Here is a 27,498-nt window from a genome sequence, read left to right on the forward strand (position 1 = left end):
TGAACCCTGCTTGGTGATTACAAAATACTGGCCTCTTAAAATTACTGATTTATTATGTTTTCTGTGGTTTGTAGTGTAAAGTTGGTCATGATAAATGCAGTTTAATAGGATGAGATTGCCCATTATGAATGAAAACTACAGTAAATGTTGTTTTAATGAAATCTTTTCCAGGTTCCAGGTCTATGGACAAGGACCAGTTTGAGTGAAAATGATACAGCCAACAAAGCCGTGTTTTATGTCAGGTCGCTAATGCCTCCCATAGAGATAAGTAATGCATCTGCTGGATCAAGATTCAGGCATCTTTCAAAGTCTCCTGGCAAATATAGATCTGTAGATCAGGATAAGGGAGCCCATGAACTAGATTCATCAGCAGTGAGTTAAGCATTCATTCTCTGATTTATTATTGGCATTTTTTCTCCTCTGCAAAATAAGAGATGAGGATCGTTTGACAGTAGCTACTAATGATGGTGGCAGTGATCTTAAATCATAAGATTAATGTTAAACTTGATAGAACTGCCCTTGTAAGTGTTTTTCAGGTCTTTTAGGGGAGATTAGTATTTTCTTCTTTAAATACGTTTCTCAATTATAATACCTTAGGAGAACTACTGTTACCTTGCTAATCTAGCCCTCCCAGCTAAAAACGTTTAGCTAAAGTTTAAAGTGAACTGCAAAGCTAGGTGGTGGTCGGGCAGACATATCTCCCCTCGGCACAGGGATTGTCCCAAATTCCCATGAAGTCATTAGTTAATAATTGTGCAGAATAGCCTGCTCTGTCTACAGCAGAGGCCTCACAAAATCCATACAAGCAGTTTGGAAGTTTTCTGCCTCAAACAAGTTGGGAGGAGTTTTGCCTTTGAAGGGAAGTATACTTTATCTATAAAATTTTCTGTTCTTCCTTTTGCAGATAAAGTTTCTGTATACATGATGCTTTACAGATTTTACCTGCATTGCTGGGCCTTTCCTCACAAGTAATGTTGTCTCTTAACTCATTAACCCCTGGAGCTTTTTGTTGTTTTTGCCTGAAAGTCAAGCAGAAAACACATTTTGGGGGCTCTTTCTGAATACATCCTAATACATCGACTTCCAACAGATTTTCCATTAGCCAAATGCCAAGTTGTGTTAGAAACATCATTTTACATTGGTTATTTTGCTCGCGCATGAGCAGAAGGGTAAAAGTTGGAGTTCTTTTTTGTTTTGGTTGCTTAATGGACCCATTATTTTCATATCGAGACCACTCTTTATTCTAAATGCCCACCTTATCCTACTTTTTGCAAAAGTTCACCTGTCTGTGTGCAGTTCAGACCAGTCTGCCTTAGATCTGAGGCAAAAAGTCTAAAATCTGGACACAAAATCAGATTCCGATCACAGGCAAATTTTGAGTGAGAAAAAAAACGGGTCCAAAAAATTAGGTTTATCCCTCTGTATTTAGTAGTGCAACTAAAATGTCCAGATTATTTGGTACCATTGTAGAGCTACATCTGTCTACCTTTGTATAATACGACCCACTTTAGTGTATCATACATGACTATGATGATACAGAGCTTGGCAGGAGGCTACTACCTCCTGCCATGTAAATGCTGTGCCAGGGTTTAATGAGTTAACGGATATTGTAGTGCTGAATTTGTAATAATTAATAATGGCACTTCAGTTCCATTTTTATATGCAGGTTTTGTGTGTAGTATAGAAAACTGAGTTATATTACTATATAGATTCTCCTCTGGTCAGACAGGTACAGATAAGTTTTGTGTACATGGTTTACGTAGTATCATTCAGCTCCTTTTACTACATGTGACGCTTCAGTGATTTTTAGGAAATCAGTAATTGGCTGTGCTGTGGGTAAGCTGTTATTAGAATTGATTATTTGTCTTCCAGTCCATAATTTATAGGTGTTGCTCCAGTCATTCTATTTGTTCAGTCAGTCAGTTCACCTTCCTACAGGCTATTTGGAACAAGAATGGATTATTTAGAATCCTCTTTCTAATATTAACACTAATGCTCTAATTCTGTACCTGTATGGGTCACATGCACCCCCTTATAGGTATCAGTCGTGGGGGATAACTCTGCACAGATACTCACGAGTTTAAAAGCAGGACATTCACTACACTAAGTATATATAGGGGTTTGCTCTATTTTGTCTTGCAGATTTAGATTATGTATGAGACCAGTCTGACAACCACTCACCATGTATAGGTTTTCTGGTTGACATTCCATGATTGTATGTTGGACGTAAATATTATGGATAGAAGACTATCATGGCATGAGAGATGAAACATTTGCTTGCACACAATATTTCAAACCATTTCATTTCTGGGCAGTAAGACTGAGAGCAGCAACAAGCATCAGTTACTGTCTCGCATATCAGGATTATGGACCAGATGCATACATTAATATACTGTACCCTGTCCCATCCTCAAGATGTGGATGACATCATGCTGGCCAAGTTGGCCTTGTTCCATCATGAACAAACTTGGTCATATAAGTCTGATTGCAATGGGTTATACAGTTTCAGCCACTAGAAAATGAAATTCTGCAGTTCCTTGACTCACATAGTGCTGCCATGCTCTTCCTACATATGATGCCCAGTTTAGTATCCTAATACCCAATAACCCACTTTGTAAAATCAGTTATAAAGGGATCAGTCTAACTCATATAGTGTTCCTAGGCACTTCCTGTGTATGATGCCCAGTTTAGTATCCTAATACCCAATAACCCACTTCATAAAATCAGTTATACAGGGATCAGTCTAACTCATATAGTGTTCCTAGGCACTTCCTGTGTATGATGCCCAGACTATACAGGCACTCTAATGGATCAGTCTACTGTATAGTGCAGCTAGGTATTTCTGTGGAGGACATACCATTTTTATAGACACCCTCATGGATCAGTCTACCACAAAAAGACTTCTGGCATATGATGACCATCTTTTGACCTCAGTTTTCAAGAGACATCTTTTCACTGACCCACATGCCTCTGCCACCAAGGAGACTCTACTTAGCGACACATTAGAAGTAATGAGATCTGACTTATAAGTGCTACAAGTGTATTGGGTCACCATCATTGACATTTCATCTCCAACTACTTTGTAGGTAGCACAGATGTTCACTTTACTACCTTAATCTATAAGTAACTTGACTGGCACTCAAGTTTTCTTCTTCTTATTAGATCTTGGATGAGTAAACTCCTCCTTGCAGGTTTGGACTTAAGTTTCCCACCCAATCCCATTTGACTTATGTCCTTGTTTCTCTACATCACCTCCTAGGTCTGCATTTCTGAAAATTATCATTGAAAGATTCTACTTTCAATAGCTTCCACAGTCTGAAAAGTTGTTGACACTTTGGGACTGAATATGCTGACAATTTAAGTTCCAAGCACCTATGGATGTATTTTATCACAAATACCTTCTCAGTTTTCCATCTGGATACCCATGAGTTAATTCACAACATAATAACCATGGGATCAACCTTGCATATAATATTTATGACCATACTCAATAGGCAGAATACAGCTTACATTCTCCCACCTTGAATCTCACAAGAATAAGTCGGGGAGTATTCATAGGATGGACCACTTCATAACATAGGGCAAAACATACTATAGCTGTAATAGCAGCTATGAACTTGGAAAAAGATGCAATGCTCTCCACTCTACCTCCACCTTAATTACAGACCAATCATGGCCCAAAATACACTTGCAACCTTCATCATCCATTCCTGTCTTTAATTATCAGGTTGATGGAGGTCACAACATGCTACCTGCCCTCTCAGTCTTAGCTACATTGGAGGGATTTGCAAGGGAACCAACAAAGGTTAAAGAGATGTCCCTAGAGTTCATGCCACTGGGAAACAACCCTACAACTCCCGATCTAAGTGGATGAGTCAGAGGGATGTTGATCATTTTTAAGGCCATTCCATGAGACCATCCCTATCTCAGATTACATACATACAGGCCATCCATCCCACCCTTATAACAGATCCTGGTAAGGAGGAGCTCCAATCTTGTGTGGTTGGGGAAGATTTACAGTTTCACCATGGTGGCCCAACAGGAGTTTCCTGGTAACACAGTATCACATTCACTGCACCTTCTAAGCATTTGGCCAGAGTTCTTTCAGCTACAATGCAGCACTTATCATTTGGTTCTCAACCTAAGTACATTCAATCAACTCTGTTATGCTCTTGGGTTTACAATGGAATGCAACAACAGGTTCTGACACCGTCACTTGTGGAGACTATGCAATCAGTGTGGAATTGGAAGAGGTGTAATTTCATACATTCCCAAACAGCTTCCAGAAGTTATGTGATTCACCTGCAACAGGCTACAAGCAGCAGATGAGTTATATTTTGAAGTGAGGCATTATTTCACATGTTACTCTCCTTTCATAGGCAGTCTCCTTGTCAACAAAACCATTGAGGTCCATACCCTTTCAATTGACTAGGTTTGGATCATTCTTCAAGTAAAAAGAATGGTAGCTCCATGCCTGTTTGGAGCAATTCATCTATTAGAGAATTCCTTCACCAGCCCAGTTTTGCTCAATGCAGCAGTGGACATCTTACTCCTTGGTCACTTGATAGGCCTCTGATAGCAATGATTACATGGTCTAGGTGCAGATCAAACCTTTGAACATTGGGCCAGCTCTCAGTCTGCACCACTAATGAGGTTGCATCTTGAAGGCAGGGAAATCACTTTGGACTTGTATTTGGCAATATCTCTGCAAGCACTTCCTCTGACAATCACGATTGCTACAGATGCCATCAGTGAAGGTGTGGGGAGTAAGTTTCCTACAATTTCAGACAGCCATCAGAGCAGGGCTCCAACAGGATCAGTATGTGAACATCAACTGTTTTGAAAGTTTTTAATTGATGACTGGAGAACCTACATGGGAATGGAGCTGTCTTTCTGTTTGATAACTTCACCAGGGTGACTTATCTTAAACAGCAAAGCAGTACAAATACTCATACCTTTGTATTATTGTTTTGAATTCTCTAAAGTGGTGACCTCCATGACAATCCACTTTTAAGTCTGACATTTTCTAGGCTGGCTAATGTATTGGCAGACTCATTATTCTGCAAGAAGGCACTAATACAATCATAATGGTCTCTTCATCCCTCAGTTTTCCCTCAACAGACTGCTCCAGTGGTCTAAGTGGTTAGAGTGTCAGCCTCGGATGCAAAAGGTCATGGGTTTGAACCCGGACAGACAGAGTCTTTTCCCATTCGGTTATCTAGAAGCTGCCTTACATACTTAGGGAATGGAGATGGTCTCTCAAGGGCAAAGGGATATATCTACCTCAACCTATTACCTATTCTTCTATGGTAGTATGATTGGGTAAAGTATTTGAAAAAGAATAATTTTTTCTTGTAAAATATGTATCATCAGTAATATTTTCCCAATTATACATACACCCTTCCAGCCTCCCCCTAGTTATATCCGTATATAGAGTTTGCCTTCTGCTTCAGTAGTAACTGACTATTTCATGGGATTTGGTACCAATCCCTGTACCAAGGGGAGATGACTCTGCCCAACTGCCACCTAGGGAGTTTGTTGTTGTTGTAGGGTTTAATGCCATTTTTCAGCACATGATAGGCTATACATGGCGGCCAGTATTAATAGTGGAGGAAAAACCCGGGAAATCCCTGGAAAGAACCACTGACCCTCGGGAAGCTACTGGCAAGCTTTCTCACATACACACATTAGCTGAATCCGAGACTCAAACCCACACAGACAGAGGTGAGATAGCAGTGATCCGTAACGGAGAGCACTTTGGACCACTCGGCCACTCGGGGGCCCCCCTAGGGAAGTAGATAACAGCTGTTAAATGTTTTAGCCTGGGAGGGCTGAATTCACAAAGTAGTAGCTATTCTCCTAAGGTAAATGACTATATATGTATTATCAAAGAAACATATTTTAGAAATTAGTTTCTTCTTATATATCCCTTCAAGTTGGTTAAAGTGCTGTTGATTTTGGAATCAAAAGGTCAAAGGTTAAGATTAATGTGACTTAAAGATAAGTGGGATTTGCTTAATAACATTTGTTCAGGTTAAGTGTCTTGACCACACTTTGTGGATGGCTCGTTTTTAGGGTAGGAAAGAAACTTTTAGATTTTGAGCTCTAAATATCAGAGGTCAAGGTTGTGTATGCCTAATAAGAAAATAATTGTTTCTGCAGAGTAAGTTTTTTTGAAGACCATATAAATTGGTCATTGATCTCCAGAGTAGGTTTTTTTCAAAACCATATATTGGTCATTGATCTCCAGAGTAGGTTTATTTCAAAACCATATATTGGTCATTGATCTCCAGTGTAGGCTTATTTCAAAACCATATATTGGTCATTGATCTCCAGAGTAGGTTTATTTCAAAACAATATATTGGTCATTGACCCATTAGTCATTGATCTCCTGAGTCAACCTTGTCTTATATTGCCTGCACAAAGAACTGTTAAACTTGAGATAGATGTGTTATCGTTTGTTCATAGTACAGTAAAACCTGTTATGAGAGACCACCCCTTCTGTCAACAAAAAATGATCTCTTAAGATGGGTAGTCTCTCATAGCAGGTTTTTACAAAAAGACCAGTTTCCAAGTTTCAGTTTCAGAATATTTTAAAGAAAAATAACCACAATCACTGTACATATTAGTCTATTCTTTATTAATCGTTCTTGTTAAAATATTGTATACATTCTTCTAAAAACAAAATTATATAGCAGTAAAGATATACTTCTATCATTAAACATGAAATCACATTTACATTTGAAGATCACATATACCAGCATATGAAATTGTTTTTGATTTACTCATTTTCCTTTATAAAAACCTAGATTTGTTTTACCGACATTTAAACCACTTTTTTATGGTCTGCTCTTTTTCACTTATTTCATTTACAGATTTTCTCCAGCCTTAAAATTTGTCTCTTTTTAGCTGGAGGTTTGTCTGTTGTTATTAAGGTTGTATGTTATTATTAGTGCTCATTTGTAAAATCAAACCTAAAGAGAGTTTTGACTGGGCCTTGGGAAATATGAATGTATGACTAACCAGATTGTCATGTCTTGGAAAAACACTGCTGGCAATCATTCAGTATCAGTAACTGATAGATTTTAGAAAAAAAATTAATGACTTTATTTTAACTGTTAAATTTAGGAGCCCCCACCCCCACGTGCAGTTACTTCAGCTGACTATGACATCGCAAGTGAAACGATCATTGCGTCAACACAAACAGCTGTAATTCTAGCTGAGTTAGCTGGAGATGATGATGGAGGAAGAAAACAAAAGGATGAGGACGAGAACAAGATGTCTCAAAGTTCACAGCATAACACTGAAAGCTCCAAACGGTTTCATTACCATATAAAGAACAATGATGAGACAGAGAAGTTTAATGATTCAGTACTTTTGCATGCCAGTGGATTTTGCCCTGAAGAATTGGTTGTTCCCAAGGTATACAAGTATAGGTCTCATTGTATTCAGGTATGCTAACGATGGCATTTATTAAGTACATATATGAGTCTCAGTGCATTCAGGTATGATAATGATGGCATTTATTAAGTACATATATAAGTCTCAGTGCATTCAGGTATGATAATGATGGCATTTATTAAGTACATATATAAGTCTCAGTGCATTCAGGTATGCTTATGCTGGTGTCTATATTAAGTACATATATAAGTCTCAATGCATTCAGGTATGATAACAATAGTGTCCATATTAAATAACACTTCATGGCTTGGTTGTATAGAATAGGTCCTCTGCACCTTCCTGCATGTTTTAGGAGGTGACTGGTGGAAGCAGGATCCATGTTGGTTCATTGGTTAGCCTGTGGTTACAAAGGATGATTCTTGGCAGATTATGGCCACTATGAGATGGAATGTTTTTCTCTTTCTTCTTAATATTTATCTGTACATCCGTTGCCATCAGAGTTAGAGTGAGATAACTTACATAGCAGAATATATTTGATATTTTCATGCATTGAACTTCAGGTAACCATTCATTTAGTTTAATGAGTCAATTTTTCATCCTTATATTTTTAGTAATCTGTTGACAAGTTTATTTCATACAATAAGAATTTTGTCCCCACTTTCCCAATCATTAAGTCATTGTAATCTTGTCAGATTTATTTATTAGTTTAGAGTTACATTTTTAATTGAAAAAGGATATGCAGATAGTATGAAGGTAGTATATGGATCGTATATTTGTTATTATTAAGCATGTATATGATAACACAGTAGTCAGGCAAGGTGAAGGGTGCATCCATGCCGCTCAAAATGTATTACCAGTAACATTAAAAACAATGACTACTCCATAATTGTCATGTTCTCTTTAGGCTATTTTTTTTCTGTCAAATACATTACATGATTACATTACATTAGGATAACTTTCTTTGCTACATTCAAATCCAGCCCTCCTGGAAAGATGAAAAAAGTCTCAAGATGTGTATGTATATATATATATATATATATATATATATATATATATATATATATGTTTTTTTTTTATTTAGACAACTGGAATTAACTCTTGCAGATTATTCCCCCTTTTTACTTGCTTGTTGTATACTAATATACCTTGTTTAAACCTGATTTTCTTTTGCTGCAATGCTGTAAGGATGCTGTCTATCAATATGTAACTTAAATTTAATCATCCACAATTCTTTTTCTGTGGTACAGTAAGTCATGATGTTCTAAATGGTGCATACATTTTTGAGAATTATGGTGAATTTGTTCATTTTTTGCAGTTACCGTACTGTTAATTATTGTCACATGTGATTTTAATTGGTAACATTTAGCTTCACTGGAGAAATTGTCTGGTGCAGTACTCAAATATATTTATTGTATTCACTTGTTTGTTCCACTTCTTCATTACAGAGGTGACAAAAAGGTGGAAGAGATTTAAACAATTTGTGGAGGATGGACACTATACCTGCTAAGCATACTGACTATACTGCACCAGCTGGCTGGACCACAAAATACATATTGTCTTTGATATGCTGTGGAAATCCTTAGGATTTTTTCCCCATGAGAATGCCATCCTCCACCTTCAGTCAGTTCTGCCTAGAAGGTAGATGTAGATGATGATAGAGTTCATCATTAAGAATCTTGCTACACTTGTTAATGATTGCAAAAATTACCAGGCATCTTTTAGAGCATTCATGTTCTTGTTAACACAAGAACTTCTTTATGGTACATCCCACTGATAAAAATTCATGTTCAGATATTTTTTCTCTCCACAGGTGCCTTGTCTTTATGTTGATAAACTGCATAGTCAAGTATTTAATGCTACATCGAAGTTAGTAAGGAACCTTGTGTCAACATTCCTACTTGACTTCATGCATCTGATGAATTTTTGTATTGTTTGTGACTAGCCGAAAAAAGTCACTAAGAATCATCGCTGTTTTTCTATACACTACCTCCCTTCAGTTCTTCACTTCTGTTAGGGCGTCAAATTGAGGAGGTGAGAATGCATGGGCCACAGGATTTGCCCTTTAACATTCAGTGCAATCTTCTATCTTTACATGACCCTGTTATGTCAAAAGGATCTGCTGTGGAGGTTTTCAAAAACATCATGTTTTTCTATTTTCTTCTGGCCAAGCAAATTATAGGCAGTCCTATGCCTCCATTTTCACAGGCAGACAGGGAGGGGAGATAGAGATGAGCTCAGTTTCTCATTCCCAAGGCCAGCTGTCTGTCATCAATGATACACCATCACTCACACCCTCTGGTGACCCACCTGTCATCATTGTACTGTCATGAATGAACTCCCAGGCAGTCACATGAAGGGGGATATTTTTCAGTTTTTCTTTTGTTAAGGGTGGTGTAGATAGTACAAAAACCCCACAAAAAGGGCTTTTACTCTAGAACATTTTTGGTTATGAATTCCAATGGCAGTTGGGACCTATAATAACGATGCGACAAGTACATGATCTTTATTGACATGTCTGATGTTTACTTCCACAATTACCAATTAATATGGCCCCAAAACATTGATAAGTTTGGTATTTTGTCTATGACATTAACATCCTTACTTCCCTCATTGTGAGGTGGATAATCAATATTGAGAAGTTGTACCTTGTTCTTTCTTGACATATTTGTCTGGGAAGGTATGGAACCCGTAAAACATATCAGCTTAGTGTCTTTCTCCCACATGCATTGAAAAAATCGTTGATGCATGAGCAAAGGCATCAACCAAGACATTGTAGTTGGACCTTCATTCGGACATTAGGCCAAGTCATATCCCAGTTCTGGACATCCTCTACAGAGAAGGTGTCGGGGCCCCAAGTGGCCGAGTGGTCTAAAGCGCTCTTCATTGCGGATCACTGCCATCTCACCTCTGTCTGCATGGGTTCGAGTCTCGGATTCGGCTAATGTGGATATGTGAGAAAGCTTGCCAGTAGCTTCTCGAGGGTCGGTGGTTCTTTCCGGTGTTTTCCTGGGTTCTTCCTCCACCATTAATACTGGCCGCCATGTATAGCCTATCGCGTGCTGAAAAATGGCATTAAACCCAAAAAACAACAACAACAACAGAGAAGGTGTCATTCCTGGATGATACTCTACAAAACCATTTGGTAATTCCCTCATTCATATTTCAAGTTGGATAATCAGTGTAGAGATGTCTGACCTTTTCCCTTATCAAGATTTGATACATCTAGATATGGAACTCTTAACACATATTAACTTGGCAACTTTCTCCCAAATGCATCAGAACTATAGTTCATGTATTCGAGAAAGCATTAAACAAGATATTGTTTAGGTGAGGAAGTTTCGTACAACTCCTTGACCTACTCATTATGGTGGTGGACCTGTTACAATGACTGTTTACTACTGGACCTGCGATATGCAATTTATGATAATGCTAACTTCAGACTTCATTATGCAGATTGAGTGAGCTACGTGCAGTATCTAAGGATCTGAACTGCATTCAATTCCTTTTTGAGGGTTCATTCATTCTAATGACACAAACTGGATCCTTCCTAAGAACAGCTTGCTGTGATTAGTCAACCAAAAATAACTATTTGATCTCTCAGGAGAAGCATTGGTGCAGTATCCCTGTACGTACCGTCAGATGTTACCTGAGACACAGACAACATCCACTTCAACTGTGAAAGACTATTCCTGTTACTGAAAGCAAGAATGTTCAACATGACACTACAAGTACTGGCTGCTAGGCTGAAAGGAAGTTTTTAAATCATTGTACTCTAAATACTCGCAGGGTAAAGTACACTAACGAAGATTTCAGCTCATTTTAGGACATATCAGAGTAAGTATTAAATTAGTGTATTCTAAACACTTAGAGGAACAGGTACACTGCATAAAAGCTGACCACTCCCCATTCATGCAAGCTCAGCCATTGCTTCAGAAATGAATTTGTTATTTTTGCTGGATTTGCCAGGGAAACTATTGATGTGAGACAAAAATCATGTGGAATTCAACAGGGATCTCCCATCCATGTGTATAAAGAAATCATCTCATGCTGTGCTAAACTAGCATCAGCAGTTCATTACTTTATTAGAGCAATCATGTTCCTACTGGGTGACACAGCATTTCCTTCTCCACTTACCTATTCTAATGTAATGTGATCAGGTATGTATTTGATGGGGATTTTTGAGTAACTTTTGTCTCTCCAATAATTCTTACCTGATCACATTGCAAACACTCTCTTCACCCTCTCCTGCAGTGCAAGTATCTTTGAATGTGTCACTAAAGTAAAAAGGTGGTTATAACTGGGCATAACAGTATCCACCTAGTGAGTAGAAAGGGGAGTCAACTTGTAAGAGTTGCTTCCATTGTCTATATAATATATAGACAAGAAACTTTTTAATAATCTATCTGGGAGGACTAGATTCAAAGGTAGCAAAGGAATTTTATCCAAATGTAATAGGATCAAGTAAGTATTATTAGAGAAGCTTAAGTTACTAAAAATTTGCTTTCCTTTCATAAAATTTTATTTATAAATGTTGTTCCTTTTTTAATTAATAACAGTGTTTGTATTCCTCCTGAAAAAACAGTAGAAACTTAATTTGATCCAGGTAATAACATTAATTAATCTCACACATCTTGTTCTCATCATTAAATATTGGAAAAGCTAATGAAAGTTACCTTGAGGAAATGATTGATATTGATGATGTAATTATAGACACTTGCTGCCAGGTAGTTATAGTAATTTACAGGTAATGTATTGTTACATAAATCCAACCAGCTTTGTGTGCTTCTTTTGATGATGTATATCATACTCAAGTTTATGGTCTCAGGGATTAAATCAAAAGAATATTGCCTAAGAGATACATATTTATCCCATAACATTAGGTTAGAGTGTCTACCTCAGATGTTGCAGGTCACAGGTACGAACCTCGGCCAAGTCATACCAAAGACTTATAAAAATGGTACTGACAGCTGTCTCGCTAGGCATTCAACATAAGAGGTTAGTATTAGGACTGGTCAGCCTGGTGTCAGGAGAATGTGACTGGGTGGGACACTTAAATCTAGTAACACGTCATATAAAGCATCAAATTTCATTTTAGAAAGAGTTATGTTATAAAGCAATATGTTTGGAATGTTGTTGTTCACTTTCATGAATATTGAAGGAAATAATTTGATTTGTCAGGAAAGAGGTCAGCTGAACATAATCTCATATCAGTACATATCAGACCTATCAGGATAATGTGACTGGGTGGGACATCATGGGGCAGCATGATATCCCAGTGCTAGACATCACTGTAAACTACCACACTGCAGTCACATACTCCATCTCAGATCAAAATCAGTTTAAACATAAAATCAAGTAAGAGGAAAACAGTTTCCTTCAAGAAATGTTACCATTTTTTGAAACCAGGAAGACGATGCATTGGTGCTTCAGCAAAGGCTTCATACAGATTTACTGAGACTGGTGAATAATCCTAGCTATAGTGATATGATTATTGTTACAAAGGACAAACAAAGGCTCCATGCTCACAGGCTTATGTTGATGGCAAGATGTCCAGCTTTGTTGCAGGTAATATTGGCAAGATATTTCATACCTAATTTTAATGGCATTGTAATATATTGTTAGCACACTGTAGCATGTAACTGTTGGAAATGGGGTGGGGTGTTAAATGTATCCCATACTGATCATAGTCATGCTGTTAGAGTTGACCCTAGTAGTTCTTGATATTAAAAAGGCTAAATGTAGTTTTGTTGTTTTCTACATTGTTGCCATTAATCCTTAGAACATGTACTGAAAAATGTGTTGTTTTCTGCAATGTTACCATTAATCCATATAACATCTACTGATAAATGTGTTGTTTTATGCAGTGTTGCTATTAATCTTGAAAACATAGTTGTGTCGCTTTATCCAATGTTGCCATTAGTCTGTCTTTTCTGTTACAACTTTACCACTTTATTAAAAAAATACAAGCACTAATAGTCATAGATAAAATTTACTAAATAAACTTAAGTTCTGTACAACTCTTTGCTTTGCTGCAAAATCTTTGCCATGCTAAGTTGACTTGTCTTTTTAGTGTCATTAGTGATCATGCTGTCATGGACAAATAGGTTTTGACCCATTTTCAAACATGACACAAAATGTCTTTATTTCACAACAAATTGTTCTTCATTCATAGATGTGTGCTGATGGTACAGTTCTACTGGAAGAGGGTAGTGAGGAGACTGTGCTAGCCTTGCTAACATATTTGTACACTGGTCAGTTGAATCTACCACCCCATATCCTGCCTCAGCTTGTCACACTGGCTAATAGGTACTAGAAGTGTTTAATTATATTCTATTCAGAGAGGTTTTTAAGGTGATAGTGTTTGCCCAGCAGACTTGGCTGTAGAATGACCAGCAGAGTATACTATTGTATTTGGTTCTATATGAAATTTTTATGTTGTATTCAACCTAATGGCCACTTAGGAAATTCATTTTGTTGGTAAATACTTTAGGTATAAAAAAATTCTTAATAACCCATGCCCCCCCATCATCTGTGCTGTCAGCTATATGTATTTGTCACAAAAGTTGCATGGATAACTTTCTTTCACAAATTTGTTTTAGTTTATCATATCTGTCCTATTAAAGTTTTTTTTTATCAATGTGTAATGTTTGATAATAATTTTTGAATCAGGGTTATGGTGAGCTCTTCTTGCATTTTGTTTTAACTGAAGAAATAAAATTCAGCTTTCCAGGATTGCTCAATAGTTCATTCCAGTCAGATGTGGGAATTGTAATTAGTATATATAAACAATTTTTTTTAAAGGCCTGAAACTCTACAGTTTTATGGAAAGGTTAGGAAAAACTTCATTTTGAATTGTGGTTTTGAGAAAAACATCCTAATTGTACATGTCAGATCTCTTTATTAATTACCTAGAGATGATTTTTTCTTCTGATATTCCTTCAGGACAGGAAATTAAACCAGGTGGTTGTGGCTGGTTATCAAAACAATGCGATAAATAATTAATCAGTGAGGAGTCCATTAAGACGTCTGTGTACTTTCACAGTCAGGTGGAATAATCCTACTTTTATACAGTAGCACTGAAATTAAGCTAGTCAAGGCAAGGCACTTGACAAAATTTGCCTAAGTACTAAATAACCATGATGTGTTGCTGTGCCAAAAAACACCAAACCAAATACATGGTTGATTTGTTTATTAAGTTTTGGCAACAGTAAAAATAACACATGTGTATACAACTGATGTAGTTTTTTGCATTAAGCCTGACTTAATAGTGTATTGTTGAAGATAGGCCTGCCATTGCTTTGCAAGTATCTGCTTTAAGATCATTTGAATGTTACAAAGTGCTCTTGAGTGACTTGATGTTGTTTACGGATTTTGTATAATGTCGTAGTGAGTCTTTTCTTTGTCATTACAGGTTAGATTTGCATGAACTCTTGATGGTTTGTAGCCAGATGGAGATATCACAACGCACTAAGAATACAGAGGGAAAAGAAGGTGATGATTCTAATGAACATAGATTTCAGGGGTTAAAGGATGTATGGGGAGAATCAAACACTGATTCAGAAGACCGAAATAGTGAAATGAATAACAACCAAGATGATGATGGTGACAAAGAAAATGATTTTATTTCAGCAGAGGATTATCAGGACATTATGTGCACACAAAGAAGAATGATTGGTTCCAGAAAAATGTATGAAAGTGACACTTTAGAACAGAGAAATTTCAATAAACAGTCAGAAATGAAGGATGGTTTTGGTACACCCACAGGAAGTGAAAAGAAAGAATGGAAAAGTGACAGTAACCAGTCTGATGTGATGATTGGTTCTAGAAATTTTATAAAGAGTGAAAAAAAAGAACATAAAAATGATAGTAGCAAGTCTGGCACATCTACAGAGAGACACTCTCATTCTTCAAGGATGGAAGATTATACAGAGAAAGACAAAACTATTGCAAACATGAATGATAGGTTGAGAACATGTTGTCTAAGAGATAAAGATAAGTTCCTCAAAGGGCAGTGTGATTTAATTGATTATAATAACATGAATTTCCCTTTTGAACATGAAGACACCAACAAGAAAAACAGTACTGTAGTTATAAAAAATGATACAGAAGATGATATGGAAAAAAGAACTGATGATCATGAATCACATAAAGAAATGAAAAGTCAGTCATTTCCACAACAAGGAAAATTTGGATCAGAAGAGGATGAAGTTTCCTTTCTGTCGGCCTCTCCCATCAATGTTGGTATGGAATCATCAGATGTCATTATGATAGAAGATAATACTGTTAAAGACAATTCATCTAACATTTCTGTTAGCAAATCTCCGAGTCCCAAAAAAATGGTTACAATCACCAATGGTACATATAGAGACAAATTCTTATTATCAGGCGGTCAGTTAAATGATAATAATAAAAAAAATTGCATCGATGTCGAACATGCAAATGAAAAATGTTTTTCAATTCTTGATGTTGGAGCGTCTATTGAGACTATGTCTCTTGTGAATAAAGTTAACTGTAGTGTAGAGGAACACCTTGAAAAAGAAACAAAATATATCATAGATAATGGAGCATCAAGTTCATCAGCATCTCCAGTAATTTCTAAAAAGAGCAATTCTTTTGAGAAATCTACAAGTAATAACACAAATATTCAAACACCTGAAAAAGAGCTTGATATATCTTCTGACTTGTTCTCATCTCCTACACCAATAAAAGATAAGAAAGACAAGTCCAAAAATGTATCTCCTTCTAGAGATAGTTGCATTGATGAAAGAAAAATTTCTACACCAGTTAGAGATATGGACACAGATGTCAGAAGGGTTGAAATGAATCAGAATGTTTTTGAAATGTCTCCTTTCATAGACAGTGGTTCGAAAAAGAGAAAGATGGAAACATATTCAACAGATGGTGATGATAAGACCCCGAAGAGAGTAGCTTCAGATAGAAATTCTTCCTGTATCAAGTGGTCCAAGAAGGAAATTTCCTTTTCAGAGGAAGAAGATTTGAATTATGCAAAGCTAAAAACTGCTGAACAAAATGATGGAGATGTTGAAATTATTGGAGACAACTTTTCAGAGATGGGTGCACAGTCACCAACTTTCAATGACAGATGGAAAAGCAAGTGGATCTCAGGAGATCAAATTTCAGATGTTAGCATTAGTTCAAATCAGGATCATTTCATTGGGAAACTAACAGATGATCCTGATATTGACACAGACATAAAGAACTTTGAATTAGAGGAGGCTGTGAGGGTCATGGAGGATTCTAGATTCGAAAAGGACAATGAAATGGTGAAGTGTGCATTACATAGCTGTGAAGGGCAGATAGTGGACATTAAAGATTGCCTGTCACTGTATACACCTACAGAAAAATCTATCATCAAGACAAATAGTAGTCAGAAAGCTGCAGGATCTGTTCAACCAGTGCTAGATGAACACTTGTCCGTTCTTGGTATGTAACTCTTCCAAACTTCCTAAAGCTTAAATGAATATTATGTTTGAAAAATTTCAAAAAATATTCTCTAAATGAAATGTTTGTGTAGTAGCATTTACACAGATAGTTTGAGCTGTCCAGATTGTTGAAAAAAATTATTTTGCCATTTCATAATGTTCCTTTTTTTTAAAAAGAAAAGAAAGCTTTATCTCGATTTCTTAGCACAGTACAGCGATGTGTGTCTGATCTACTTTTTAAGCTCTAGGTTGCTTCTTCATTATGCATTAAGAGACTGCTCTGGTAGCCTAGTGGTTAGAGCATCTGCCTCGAATGCAGGAGATTCTAGTTTGAACCCCGGCCGAGTCATACCAAAGACTTACAAAAATGGCACTAACAGCTGCCTCGCTAGAAGCTCATCATTAAGAGGTTATTGTTAGGACTGGTTGGCCCGGTGTCAGGATAATGTGACTGGGTGGGACATCGTGCTACATGTCTGTGGCATGATGCCCCAGTGCTAGACATCAGTAGTAACTGCCACACTGCAAACATCATAGCGATATTACTGAATTTTTTTAATGCTACGTTAAAAATCCAAATCACACACACACACATGCATTAAGATATTATCACCATTTTGTTTTACCTTGGAATATTGCAAAAAGTTGCATTATGTATATAGATCTGCTTATGGACAGAGGTTGTTATTACTAGACAAAACATGTTGTTGCCCTGTTTAGATCCTTAATGACTACAATCTTGGAACAAAAAAATTAAATTGTCTTTTTGAATACCTTTGCACTGGAAGATAATTAGTCTATTTATAGAGTGAAGAGTAAGCAGTGAGATAGTATCTTGCTTACATCTGTACATCTTTCAGCTGATCCCAATGTATGGGATGACTTTGATGACTGTGGGGCAGGATTTGGAGAGGGCATAATGTTCACACCTCTGAAGTCAGCATCTCAAAAGAATGATGCCAAGTGTAGCCCGAACCAACGCACAAGAAAAATTAGCATCAGTGATGAAGAAAATCTAGAGGTTGTACAACATGGAATGACACAACCCACAGATGATAACAACAAGAATGACCTCAGTGCAAGGGGATATAATTCTGACAATAATTTAAAAGGAGACAATCTTGAAGATTCCCTGATGAGTAAGGAAGAAGTTGAAGCTGCCTTTAATGATGATAGCTTTATTTGGATGGTGGACAACATGCCAGTAGATGAAAGTAATCCTGAGATGAAAGAAGAAAAGTCATCTTTGGATGATCAATACAGGAAAGTATGTTATCATTCCAAAATTTCAAGCTAAAGTTATCATTACTCTGCTAAGGAAGTTGTAAATTATTTGGATATTATGTCAATATCTTAGTTGATAAAGGTCTTAACTATTACAAAATATTAAATTTAAACAAGGTCATATAATTCACATAAACATCTCCAAATGTTAAAATATTCTTGTACCATATATTGATGTTTAATTAGACTTTCATGTTGATATGGTAATTTTGGATTGAAATTAAAAACTGAACTTTGTTGGCATAAATTTTGGTAATCTTTGGTGTAAGTGCATTAACAGGCAAAGAGATATAAGCTTCTTTTTCCAGTGACATTGGCAGAGCTGGCATCATGAGCAATTTTAAGATTTTAAGTTAAATTTCTCTAAATGAATATACAAATGAGGACCCTCAGTATACCACTGCCTCATGCATCAGTGAATATACAAATGAGGACCCTCAGTATACCACTGCCTCATGCATCAGTGAATATACAAATGAGGACCCTCAGTATACCACTGCCTCATGCAGTTTAGAATGAAAACTAGTTTTCTTCTTTTACTGTATTTTCTTGTTTGGTTTTTCAACAGCACTTTTAGTTTTCTGTTGGGATATGTCATGCTGGCAAAATGTTAGCTAAGTGCCTTTCCCAAATATACACCAAGGCAGCTGATTTGGGCTGGCCTATGGGGGTATTGAACTGACAACCCTTAGATTAAGAATCTGATGCTCTGCCATCTGATCCATCATGTCATCATATTTGTGTAAATTTTGCAAGTTTGAAAATTTCCATTGTTTTACCAAGGGATATTTAAGATTTAGATTTTGGGAGGCAATACAAAATGTTTCAATAGATATTTATTTTGAACACAGGCTGTGAACTTTAAAACCCCAGAGGCTGCCAGTAGAGAGAAGAAAGTGAGAAAGGAATGGATTCCACCTTCACCTTTCACCCCCATGCCTAATTATGTTAATATGTCCACACCCCTGCTGAAGGTAACTTTACATATAACACTTTAAACAAAGACCTGTTTTAAATGCAAGCAAGTTAATGTTAATTTACTTACACAGAAACAGAATCATCACATTCTAGTAGGCATCTATGAACATTTTGTACCTACTTAGAACAGGTTCCTGATTCTCAAAGACTTTTTGGCATGAAACTGAAGCGTAAGCTCATAGTTTCAAAACTTTGACAGTCATTAACTTACAGTACAGTTAAGATAGCACAGAACATAGGATATTCATAACCCGAGTAATGCCGTTATGACTAATATTTCACACAGTCATATATTACAAGTATTGTATCATCCTTTTAGGTTTTGAGCTTGTTGACACATTTGATTTGCTATCTTCTCAGCAAGTTTTAAATTTTGGAATTTTGAAGACTGTATATTCTTACTAAAATGCTTATATTTTTGTTAATTATTTTGTAATTACTAATAATTAAATAAATTGTATATGTAAGGATAACAACCATAAACAGTTTGCAAAGTTCAAACTTTTTCCAAACAAGAATTTGAACCATCACGTTTTGCTTTTAAGCTTTAAACCATCCTTTTAGTTACAGCATATGTTTGAACTACATGTAAGCAAGCATTTAAGGAGATCTAAATTTGTGTTTTGAATTCTTTCATTCATGCTTGAAACACTTGAAAGTAATTCTCATTTCGCTTTAAAAATTTAGGAGAAGCATGCTGCCTTCAAAATTGCATATTTCAAGATTTTACACAAGTTTTATAATAAGCAAGATGCACCATCATTAATGTGGTGATCTTGCATCTGATTGGCTGGCTGGACTGGCTATCAGTATTGAGTGAGTATTTTTGATCAAGGTTTGAATTATCTTGGTAAATAGGCTTTAATCATGAGGATATCTAGTGAGTTCCATTATGAGCAAGACCTCGGCATGTTTATAAAAAATTCAATGTAGTTAGAAACAATTTTAAAATCGTATGCAATGTAAACAGTTTTCTTTGTTGTCAAATACCTGTTCTTTTTTCATAAAGTAAAGCAAACCAAGGGAAGTTACCCATGACATTGACTATTGAGAAGCACAGGTTTGGGGTTACAAAGTTTATTTCTTTGCAAAAGTATGAACATCGGTAGAAAATAAATTTTAGAATACATTATGCACAATTTATTAATATTTTATACAAATTAGCACAATCAAAGTAATTTATAATTTATACCTTAAAGATGTGTTAAAAATAAACTATTGTTAAAAAAAATGTACAATTGCCAGCTAGCATTAACAATGTGCATTGTTGTAATTGAGGATAAGAATTTTTCAAAATAATTATCAATATTTGCTTGCAAGTAATTGTGTTTTTTAATGTTGAATTTTTTACTTCTTAGAACATATTTCTAGTCAACTCCCTGCTTAGAAATTTATTTATAGAGAATGATCACTAAAATATTTGCCACATTTGAAATTCTTTAATAATTGGAAGTGAGTTTGATGTGCTTGGTGAAGCAAAGTTTGATAGTTGCAAGGATTACCATGTTAAAAAGCATTAAATGATAGTAATTTATATGTTGTCACATGAACTGTGGATTACTTTATGGTATTTCATATATTCATTGTTTCCAGTATGTTTTCCTTCTGAAATGCTTCCAGTTTAATGACCAAGAGCAATGAAGCCCATGAAATGAAACAGATTGTGGAAACAAATATAGTGTAGATTTGAATTTTAATTTGTGTGAATAACATCAGATTCTGCAGATCATAAATTAAAGTTTTGTCTGTAAAATAAATTCACCTTTAAAGCTCTTGGATAACTTATCTTATGGGTAAGAGACCATTGCATGTTAATTATGCCATTATCTTATGGGTAAGAGACCATGCATGTTAATTATGCCATTATCTTATGGGTAAGAGACCATGCATGTTAATTATGCCATTATCTTATGGGTAAGAGACCATGCATGTTAAGTATGCCATTATCTTATGGGTAAGAGACCATGCATGTTAATTATGCCATTATCTTACGGGTAAGAGACCATGCATGTTAATTATGCCATTATCTTATGGGTAAGAGACCATGCATGTTAATTATGCCATTATCTTTAGACAGATTGTAGTAAATTAGGTCAAATGGACATGATATAACATTTAAGAGACAGTTTACGTAGGTTGTTTTCTTACAATAACTACATAAACCTCCTTAAAGAAATGGTGAACTGTCATATAAGCCAGGTGAGTGATATCATACACACTTTGGCCTGCTATTGACAACAGAGTCATCTCCATCATGGGGAAGTTGTGTGAGGCAGGAGTATATTTAGGTGAACAAATTTATCACCATTTGTTCAGATGATAATATCTGACACAAGAAACAGGAATGAGTTGCATAAAAATGATTTAATAATTAGTATTTAGTTAAAACTTATTGCACACTTTCATCGAATTTGTACATTTTGAAAACAGGAAAGTTACGATGATAAATGTATGAATTATTCCATTGTATCTTGACAGTATAATTTGTTTTTGCTAATTGCTAGCTTTGCCGAATGTAAATAATCCTTTGCAATGTATGATGAATTTTACAGAAAGAGATAGATAGGTATGGAGTAAAGCCATTAAGCAAGAAGAGAATGCTGTTGATACTACAAGAAATATACCACAAGACCCATCAATGTGAGTCATCCTTGTGCCATTTTATGTCTCCACTTTTTTGTGGATACATTGTGATTGCTGATATTAATTCTCATGTTCACATCCTCACCTTAGCATTAATATACTTCCGTTTGTCAGTTACTTTTACCATATAATCTAGAATTTGCTTACACAGATGGTAGGTATGTTTGAAGCGTTATTTTATTAGCAAATTAAGTAAATGACAGTGAAGATTTGGTATTCTGGATGCAGCCCACTGGTTAGGGTTGGAGGATGGTTGGTCTAAATGAAACAAGATGATGTAAATATTTGTGATGACTTTGACATCTAGCTTGTTTCAGAATGGAAAAGGCAGGGATGATACAGTTAATAGACAAAGTTAATTTTAAAACATTGTTGAGCATACAGTTTTAGTGAATTAGTGAATAGAATTTTGTGGTGGTCTATGATTTAAAGTATAGAAGGACATAGTTTTCTTGTTTGTCATTATTTACAAACACTACAAAGTATTTTACATTTAAACTGAAACAAATGTGTTTAAATTTATTAACTCAACAATTTGACAGCTTAATCATGTAGTCATTATTATATGTTCCTAATTTTAAAACTTTGCATGAATGGATGTTGATTGCTAATACATGTATAAATGCTCAATTACAATGAGACAGACAGTGGGGTTGATGTTGATTGCTAATACATGTATAAATGCTCAATTACAATGAGACAGACAGTGGGATTGATGTTGATTGCTAATACATGTATAAATGCTCAATTACAATGAGACAGAGAGTGGGGTTGATGTTGATTGCTAATACATGTGTACATAATCAGTTACAAATGAGACTGACTGTGAGGTTGATGTTGATTGCTAATACATGTATAAATGCTCAATTACAATGAGACAGAGAGTGGGGTTGATGTTGATTGCTAATACATGTGTACATACTCAGTTACAGATGAGACTGACCATGAGGTTGATGTTGATTGATAAAACATGCATAAATCTCAATTACAATGAGATTGACAGTGAAGTTGATGTTGATTGCTAATACATGCATAAATCTCAATTACAATGAGATTGACAGTGAAGTTGATGTTGATTGCTAATACATTTATAAATCTCAATTACAATGAGACAGACAGTGGGGTTGATGTTGATTGCTAATACATGTGTACATACTCAGTTACAGATGAGACTGACCGTGACGTTGATGTTGATTGCTAAAACATATGTAAATACTCAATTACAATGAGACTGATAGCGAGGTAGGCGTTGATTGCTAATACATGTGTACATGTTCAGTTACAATTGAGACTGACTGTGAGGTTCATGTTGATTGTTAATACATGTGTACATAATCAGAGATGAGATTGACAGTGAGGTTGACGTTGATTGCTAATACATGTGTACATATTCAATTACAGATGAGACTGACAGTGAGGTTGATGTTGATGACAGTGACATTTCAGCCAGTCAAGAAGAAAAATATCCATCCTCTTCTCAAGAGTCAGATATCAGGTAAATTACTTATTTAAATAAATACTTTAAGTCACCTACATAGAAGTCCAGCTCTGTTCATGATGTTTCCTGGCATCATTTCCTTTGTCATCATTGGTTATTTGGATGGGTACACATTTGTATCATTAGGTCAGTTTTGCTTAAATATTCACTTGTACAGATATGAATTTTTTATATGGATACACCTTGAGGAGGAGCAGATATGAAATTTTATATCTGGATACACCTTGAGAAGAGCAGATATGAAATTTTGTATCTGGATACACCTTAGAAGGAGCAGATATGAATTTTGTAACTGGATACACCTTGAGGAGAGCAGATATGAAATTTTGTATCTGAATACACCTTGAGTAGGAGCAGCACATGTATCAGTATTTGGTCCCCAGGGGTCATGCTCGGAATTTCAGGGGAAGTAATTTTTTCCACCAGTCCAGATAGGGTGAAGTAATTCCTTTGGATGAAGTAAATGTGTAGGCTGCTTAAAGCATGTATACAAAGTGTCTCCATGTATCAGCTTTATCTACCTAATTAACTGCTACACACTCTTTGCAAATTCAGAACAGTTTAGTCATCATGTGAAAGATATTAGTCCTTGAAAGCAGTTTTTGAAATAATACATTCCATTTGAGTATTATTTACTTTTTATTGCATACCCCATATTATAACTGATTATCAATCTCCCCTAAAATAGCATAGCATATTCTAAAGGCCACCCCCACCCGCATAAAATATAGATATGTGCATGCCTTTGATTTGATATATCCAATGAAAGAAGGCATAGTTGAAATCCTTTAACTGTCCAATATTACACACAAGATATTCAAGGACAGACAAATTCAAAACAAAACAAAATATGAACTTGCAGGTCTCACTTCAGCTTGGTTGTTTACACTTCTACTCAATACACTGTGCATATTTAGGAGGGAAAATGACATAAGCTGATACTGTGTTTAGTTCCCAGAGTCTGAGTGGTGTTTCTTTTTCTGTCTTTAGTAGACGACATCAGTAACTGAGAATGGTAAAGTACATGTACCTCAAAGTGCAATCAGAGGGATCAAGATACTTAAGTTGTTGGGGTCTTCAAAGATCCCTGGAGACATTGTACATGTTTGTACATCCATCTGTCTGGTACCATTTTTGTTTCAGCACAATAACTTCAGTTTTATCTAATTTTACATAACCAGAAGGATGGCTTGCACTTAGGGGGTAGGAAGAAGTCATCTAATGTTGTGGTTCCAGACATCAAAACTTGAGGTCACAAAGAGTAGGAGAAGAAAATTATTGGGGTAAGGATGAAACTGATTGGTTTTGGGGTCAAATGGTCCAGGTCATTATAACTGAAGAAGAAAAATAGTTTCAGCACATTAACTTTAGTTCTGTGTCACATATCTTGATTAAACTTTGTGGATGGTTTGCACTTCTGGTAAATTAAAAGGTTATTGAGTTTGGGGTTGGAATGTCAGTGGTGGTCAAGGTCACTGGTTAAAAAATTAAAAAATAGTTTCTGTACAGAAAGTTCAGTTCTGGACCACATAACGTGACCAGTAGTTGTGAAGTACATGCACTATTGATGAGAAAGAGATGTATTGATTTTGGGGTCAAAGGTCAAAGTTATTATAACTCGAAGAAAAACAGTTTTTTTTCCAATAATGTTTGTTTTAGAGAATATTCATTTACCAGACTTGGTTGATGGCCTGCACTGAAGTTAAGAAAGTAACCCTTATATTTGGAGATTAAAATGACAAATATTAAGGTCACAGTGATTGTAATAAGAAAGTCATTTTTGTACAGAAAGTTTAGTTCAAGACTGCATACCTTGACCAAAGGTCATTGAGGTATGCTGGTCAGTAATCTCCAGAGTCATCCATGCCCTACTAGCTGTCTACATAGAAGACTGTTAAACAGTGGGTGGGTGTATATTGTTCCATTTATGATACTCTTGTTATAAGTTGTAGCAGGGCAAGAAACATCATAGTGGATTCACAGGCAAAATGTATTTGGTTTTTGAACTCCTAATAGCAAAGGTCAGAATTTCATGTCCATTATTTTTAGAGACTGGATAAGTTTCAATATTTAAAAATAGAATTAATTTGTAGCCTTGTTTTGGAGGCCATGTTTGTGGGAAGTGGGACATTACAGTCACTTTTTCGACTGCATTGGTAGGGTTTTCACCAAAAGATTTATAATGATGTCTAATTGCTCCTAAATGAAAATGATGTTGATCCAATATGAAATGTGTCTGCCACAGAGATAATTTTGAAAATCTTATTACTACTCTTAAATAATAACATGGTAATAATAACATGGTGTTTTCACTGAAAGATTTCTTTGACGTCTTGTTGATCCTGAATGAAAATTATGATAATCTGAGGTTCAGTATGGCTGCAATGCCAGCCTGCTTGAAATTCTGGTTATTGACACTCCTCCTGAATGGAAAGTCATGATCAAGTGGGGTTTTCGGCAAAAGATTTCTTATGATATCTAGTTGGTCCCAAATAAAAATGTATGTCTCCCACAGTGGCCATCTTAACAATTTGGATATGACTACTCTTGATAGGATGGTCATATCAACATCGGGTTTTCACTAAAAGACTTCTTATGTTGTCTAGTTAGTCCTGAATGAAAATGAGGCTGATCTAACCTGAAATATGACTGCATCAATGGCCATCTCAAAATTGTTTAATTGCTGCTTCTTCTAGATTGCTGGTCACATCGACATCATGGTTTCACCCAAAAGATTTATTATGATGATCTTGGATCTAAATGGAGATGACCTACCACCATGGCAGCCATCTTGAAAATCTTGTTTCACTCTCCTAAAACAGAAAGTCATATCAACACTGAATTTTCACCAGAAGACTTCTTATAATTGTCTTCAGGTCCTAAATTAAAGCAATTCTGACAGGATGTCCAGTATGGCCACCATGGTGTTTATTTCAAAACTCATTTTTACTTGTACAGAAATTCATTTTGACATGGATATTTCATCAGAAGATTTCTTATGGTGCCTAGTTGATCCTGACTGAAAATGATACAAACTGACCCTCAGTATGGTAATGATGGTGGCCATCTTGAAAATATTGTTATCTCTCTACTCGTCTCTCCCAAGTGGATGGTTATACTGTATTATGATGGGGTTTTCACCAAAAGATTTCTTATGATTCATAGTTGATTCTAAATGAAAAAGGTACCAATAGCACATTCAATATCACTGCCACTAATACTGTCATGAAAATATAGCTGTCACTGCTTCCCCTAAATGGGTGGTCATATTGATACGGGGCTTTCACCATCAGACTTCATATTATGTCTTCTTGGTCCTAAATGTAAATGGGGCTTAGACAATATGCCCATCACATAAATCCAATCAATCAGTCAATCAATCATGTCCATCACAGCAGCTAGTTTTAAAATCTTATTATCATTGAAGAATATCAGAGATGGATTCAACACTCAGCAGTTGAAAGGAAAAATGGTCTTGTCTTGAATTTCTTTAAATTCATTGCAGCCAGTAGAACATCAGTCACCTTGAGGGATTCTTGTTGCTTATATTTTCTAAACCCTTTGATGGATTTCTTACGGAGGATCATGATGTAGCTAAGATAATTAATTTCTGCACAGCAGTCTCTTTGATTCTGGGGTCAAGGTCAAAGCAGAAACAAATTGGCATTCAAGGTTTGTATACAGCTTCTAATGAGGCTAAGACAGTTGATTCTGTGACATGTTTATTCAGCTGTTGGAGTTAGGACTCAAGGTTGTGTAATTTATAGCATTGATTTGATCATGGGCTGAATGTGCAGACCTTGTCCTTGTCATTTTGAATACTTGAATTTTGAATAATTTATTTTGATTGATTTGATAGTATTCGAGCATTGTGTGACATTAGGTTTGCTTTTCCAGTGGCAATATTGCCATCAGCAATGTTAAATTTTGCTGTAAAATGTCATGTTAAAGTTTTTGCATGTTAGATATCAGGGTCCTACATCAAGACATGGATGCATACTGTATGAACACATAGATGTATGTTAGTTACCATGGTGCTACATCAACACTTGGATGTATGTTAGTTACCGTGGTGCAACATCAACACTTGGATGTATGTTAGTTACCATGGTGCTACATCAACACTTGGATGTATGTTAGCTACCATGGTGCTACATTAACACTTCGATGTATGTTAGTTACCATGGTGCTAAATCAACACTTGGATGTATGTTATATACCAGGTTTCAAAGAATACTTGTTCTAATTGTG

General features: G+C 35.9%; 1 protein-coding gene across 3 annotated transcripts in view; it reads left to right on the top strand.

The window, feature by feature from the left end:
• Positions 1 to 27,498, top strand: part of LOC149797558 (uncharacterized) — a 74,361-nt gene that overhangs the window by 38,832 nt on the left and 8,031 nt on the right. For 2 of the 3 annotated variants that reach the window (XM_089962427.1, XM_089962428.1), the window contains exons 11-19: positions 172 to 372; positions 7,129 to 7,422; positions 12,808 to 12,966; positions 13,574 to 13,707; positions 14,813 to 16,845; positions 17,705 to 18,111; positions 18,980 to 19,102; positions 21,659 to 21,746; positions 23,151 to 23,244. In XM_089962427.1, the coding sequence (XP_089818553.1) occupies positions 172 to 372; positions 7,129 to 7,422; positions 12,808 to 12,966; positions 13,574 to 13,707; positions 14,813 to 16,845; positions 17,705 to 18,111; positions 18,980 to 19,102; positions 21,659 to 21,746; positions 23,151 to 23,244 (3,533 nt within the window). The remainder of the gene's footprint in view (positions 1 to 171; positions 373 to 7,128; positions 7,423 to 12,807; positions 12,967 to 13,573; positions 13,708 to 14,812; positions 16,846 to 17,704; positions 18,112 to 18,979; positions 19,103 to 21,658; positions 21,747 to 23,150; positions 23,245 to 27,498) is intronic. The other variant, XM_089962429.1, reaches the window with a different exon arrangement.

This window comes from Sinohyriopsis cumingii, chromosome 6, assembly GCF_028554795.1.
Source record: "Sinohyriopsis cumingii isolate HCF-2022 chromosome 6, ASM2855479v2, whole genome shotgun sequence".
Classification (NCBI taxonomy): Eukaryota; Metazoa; Mollusca; class Bivalvia; order Unionida; family Unionidae; genus Sinohyriopsis; species Sinohyriopsis cumingii.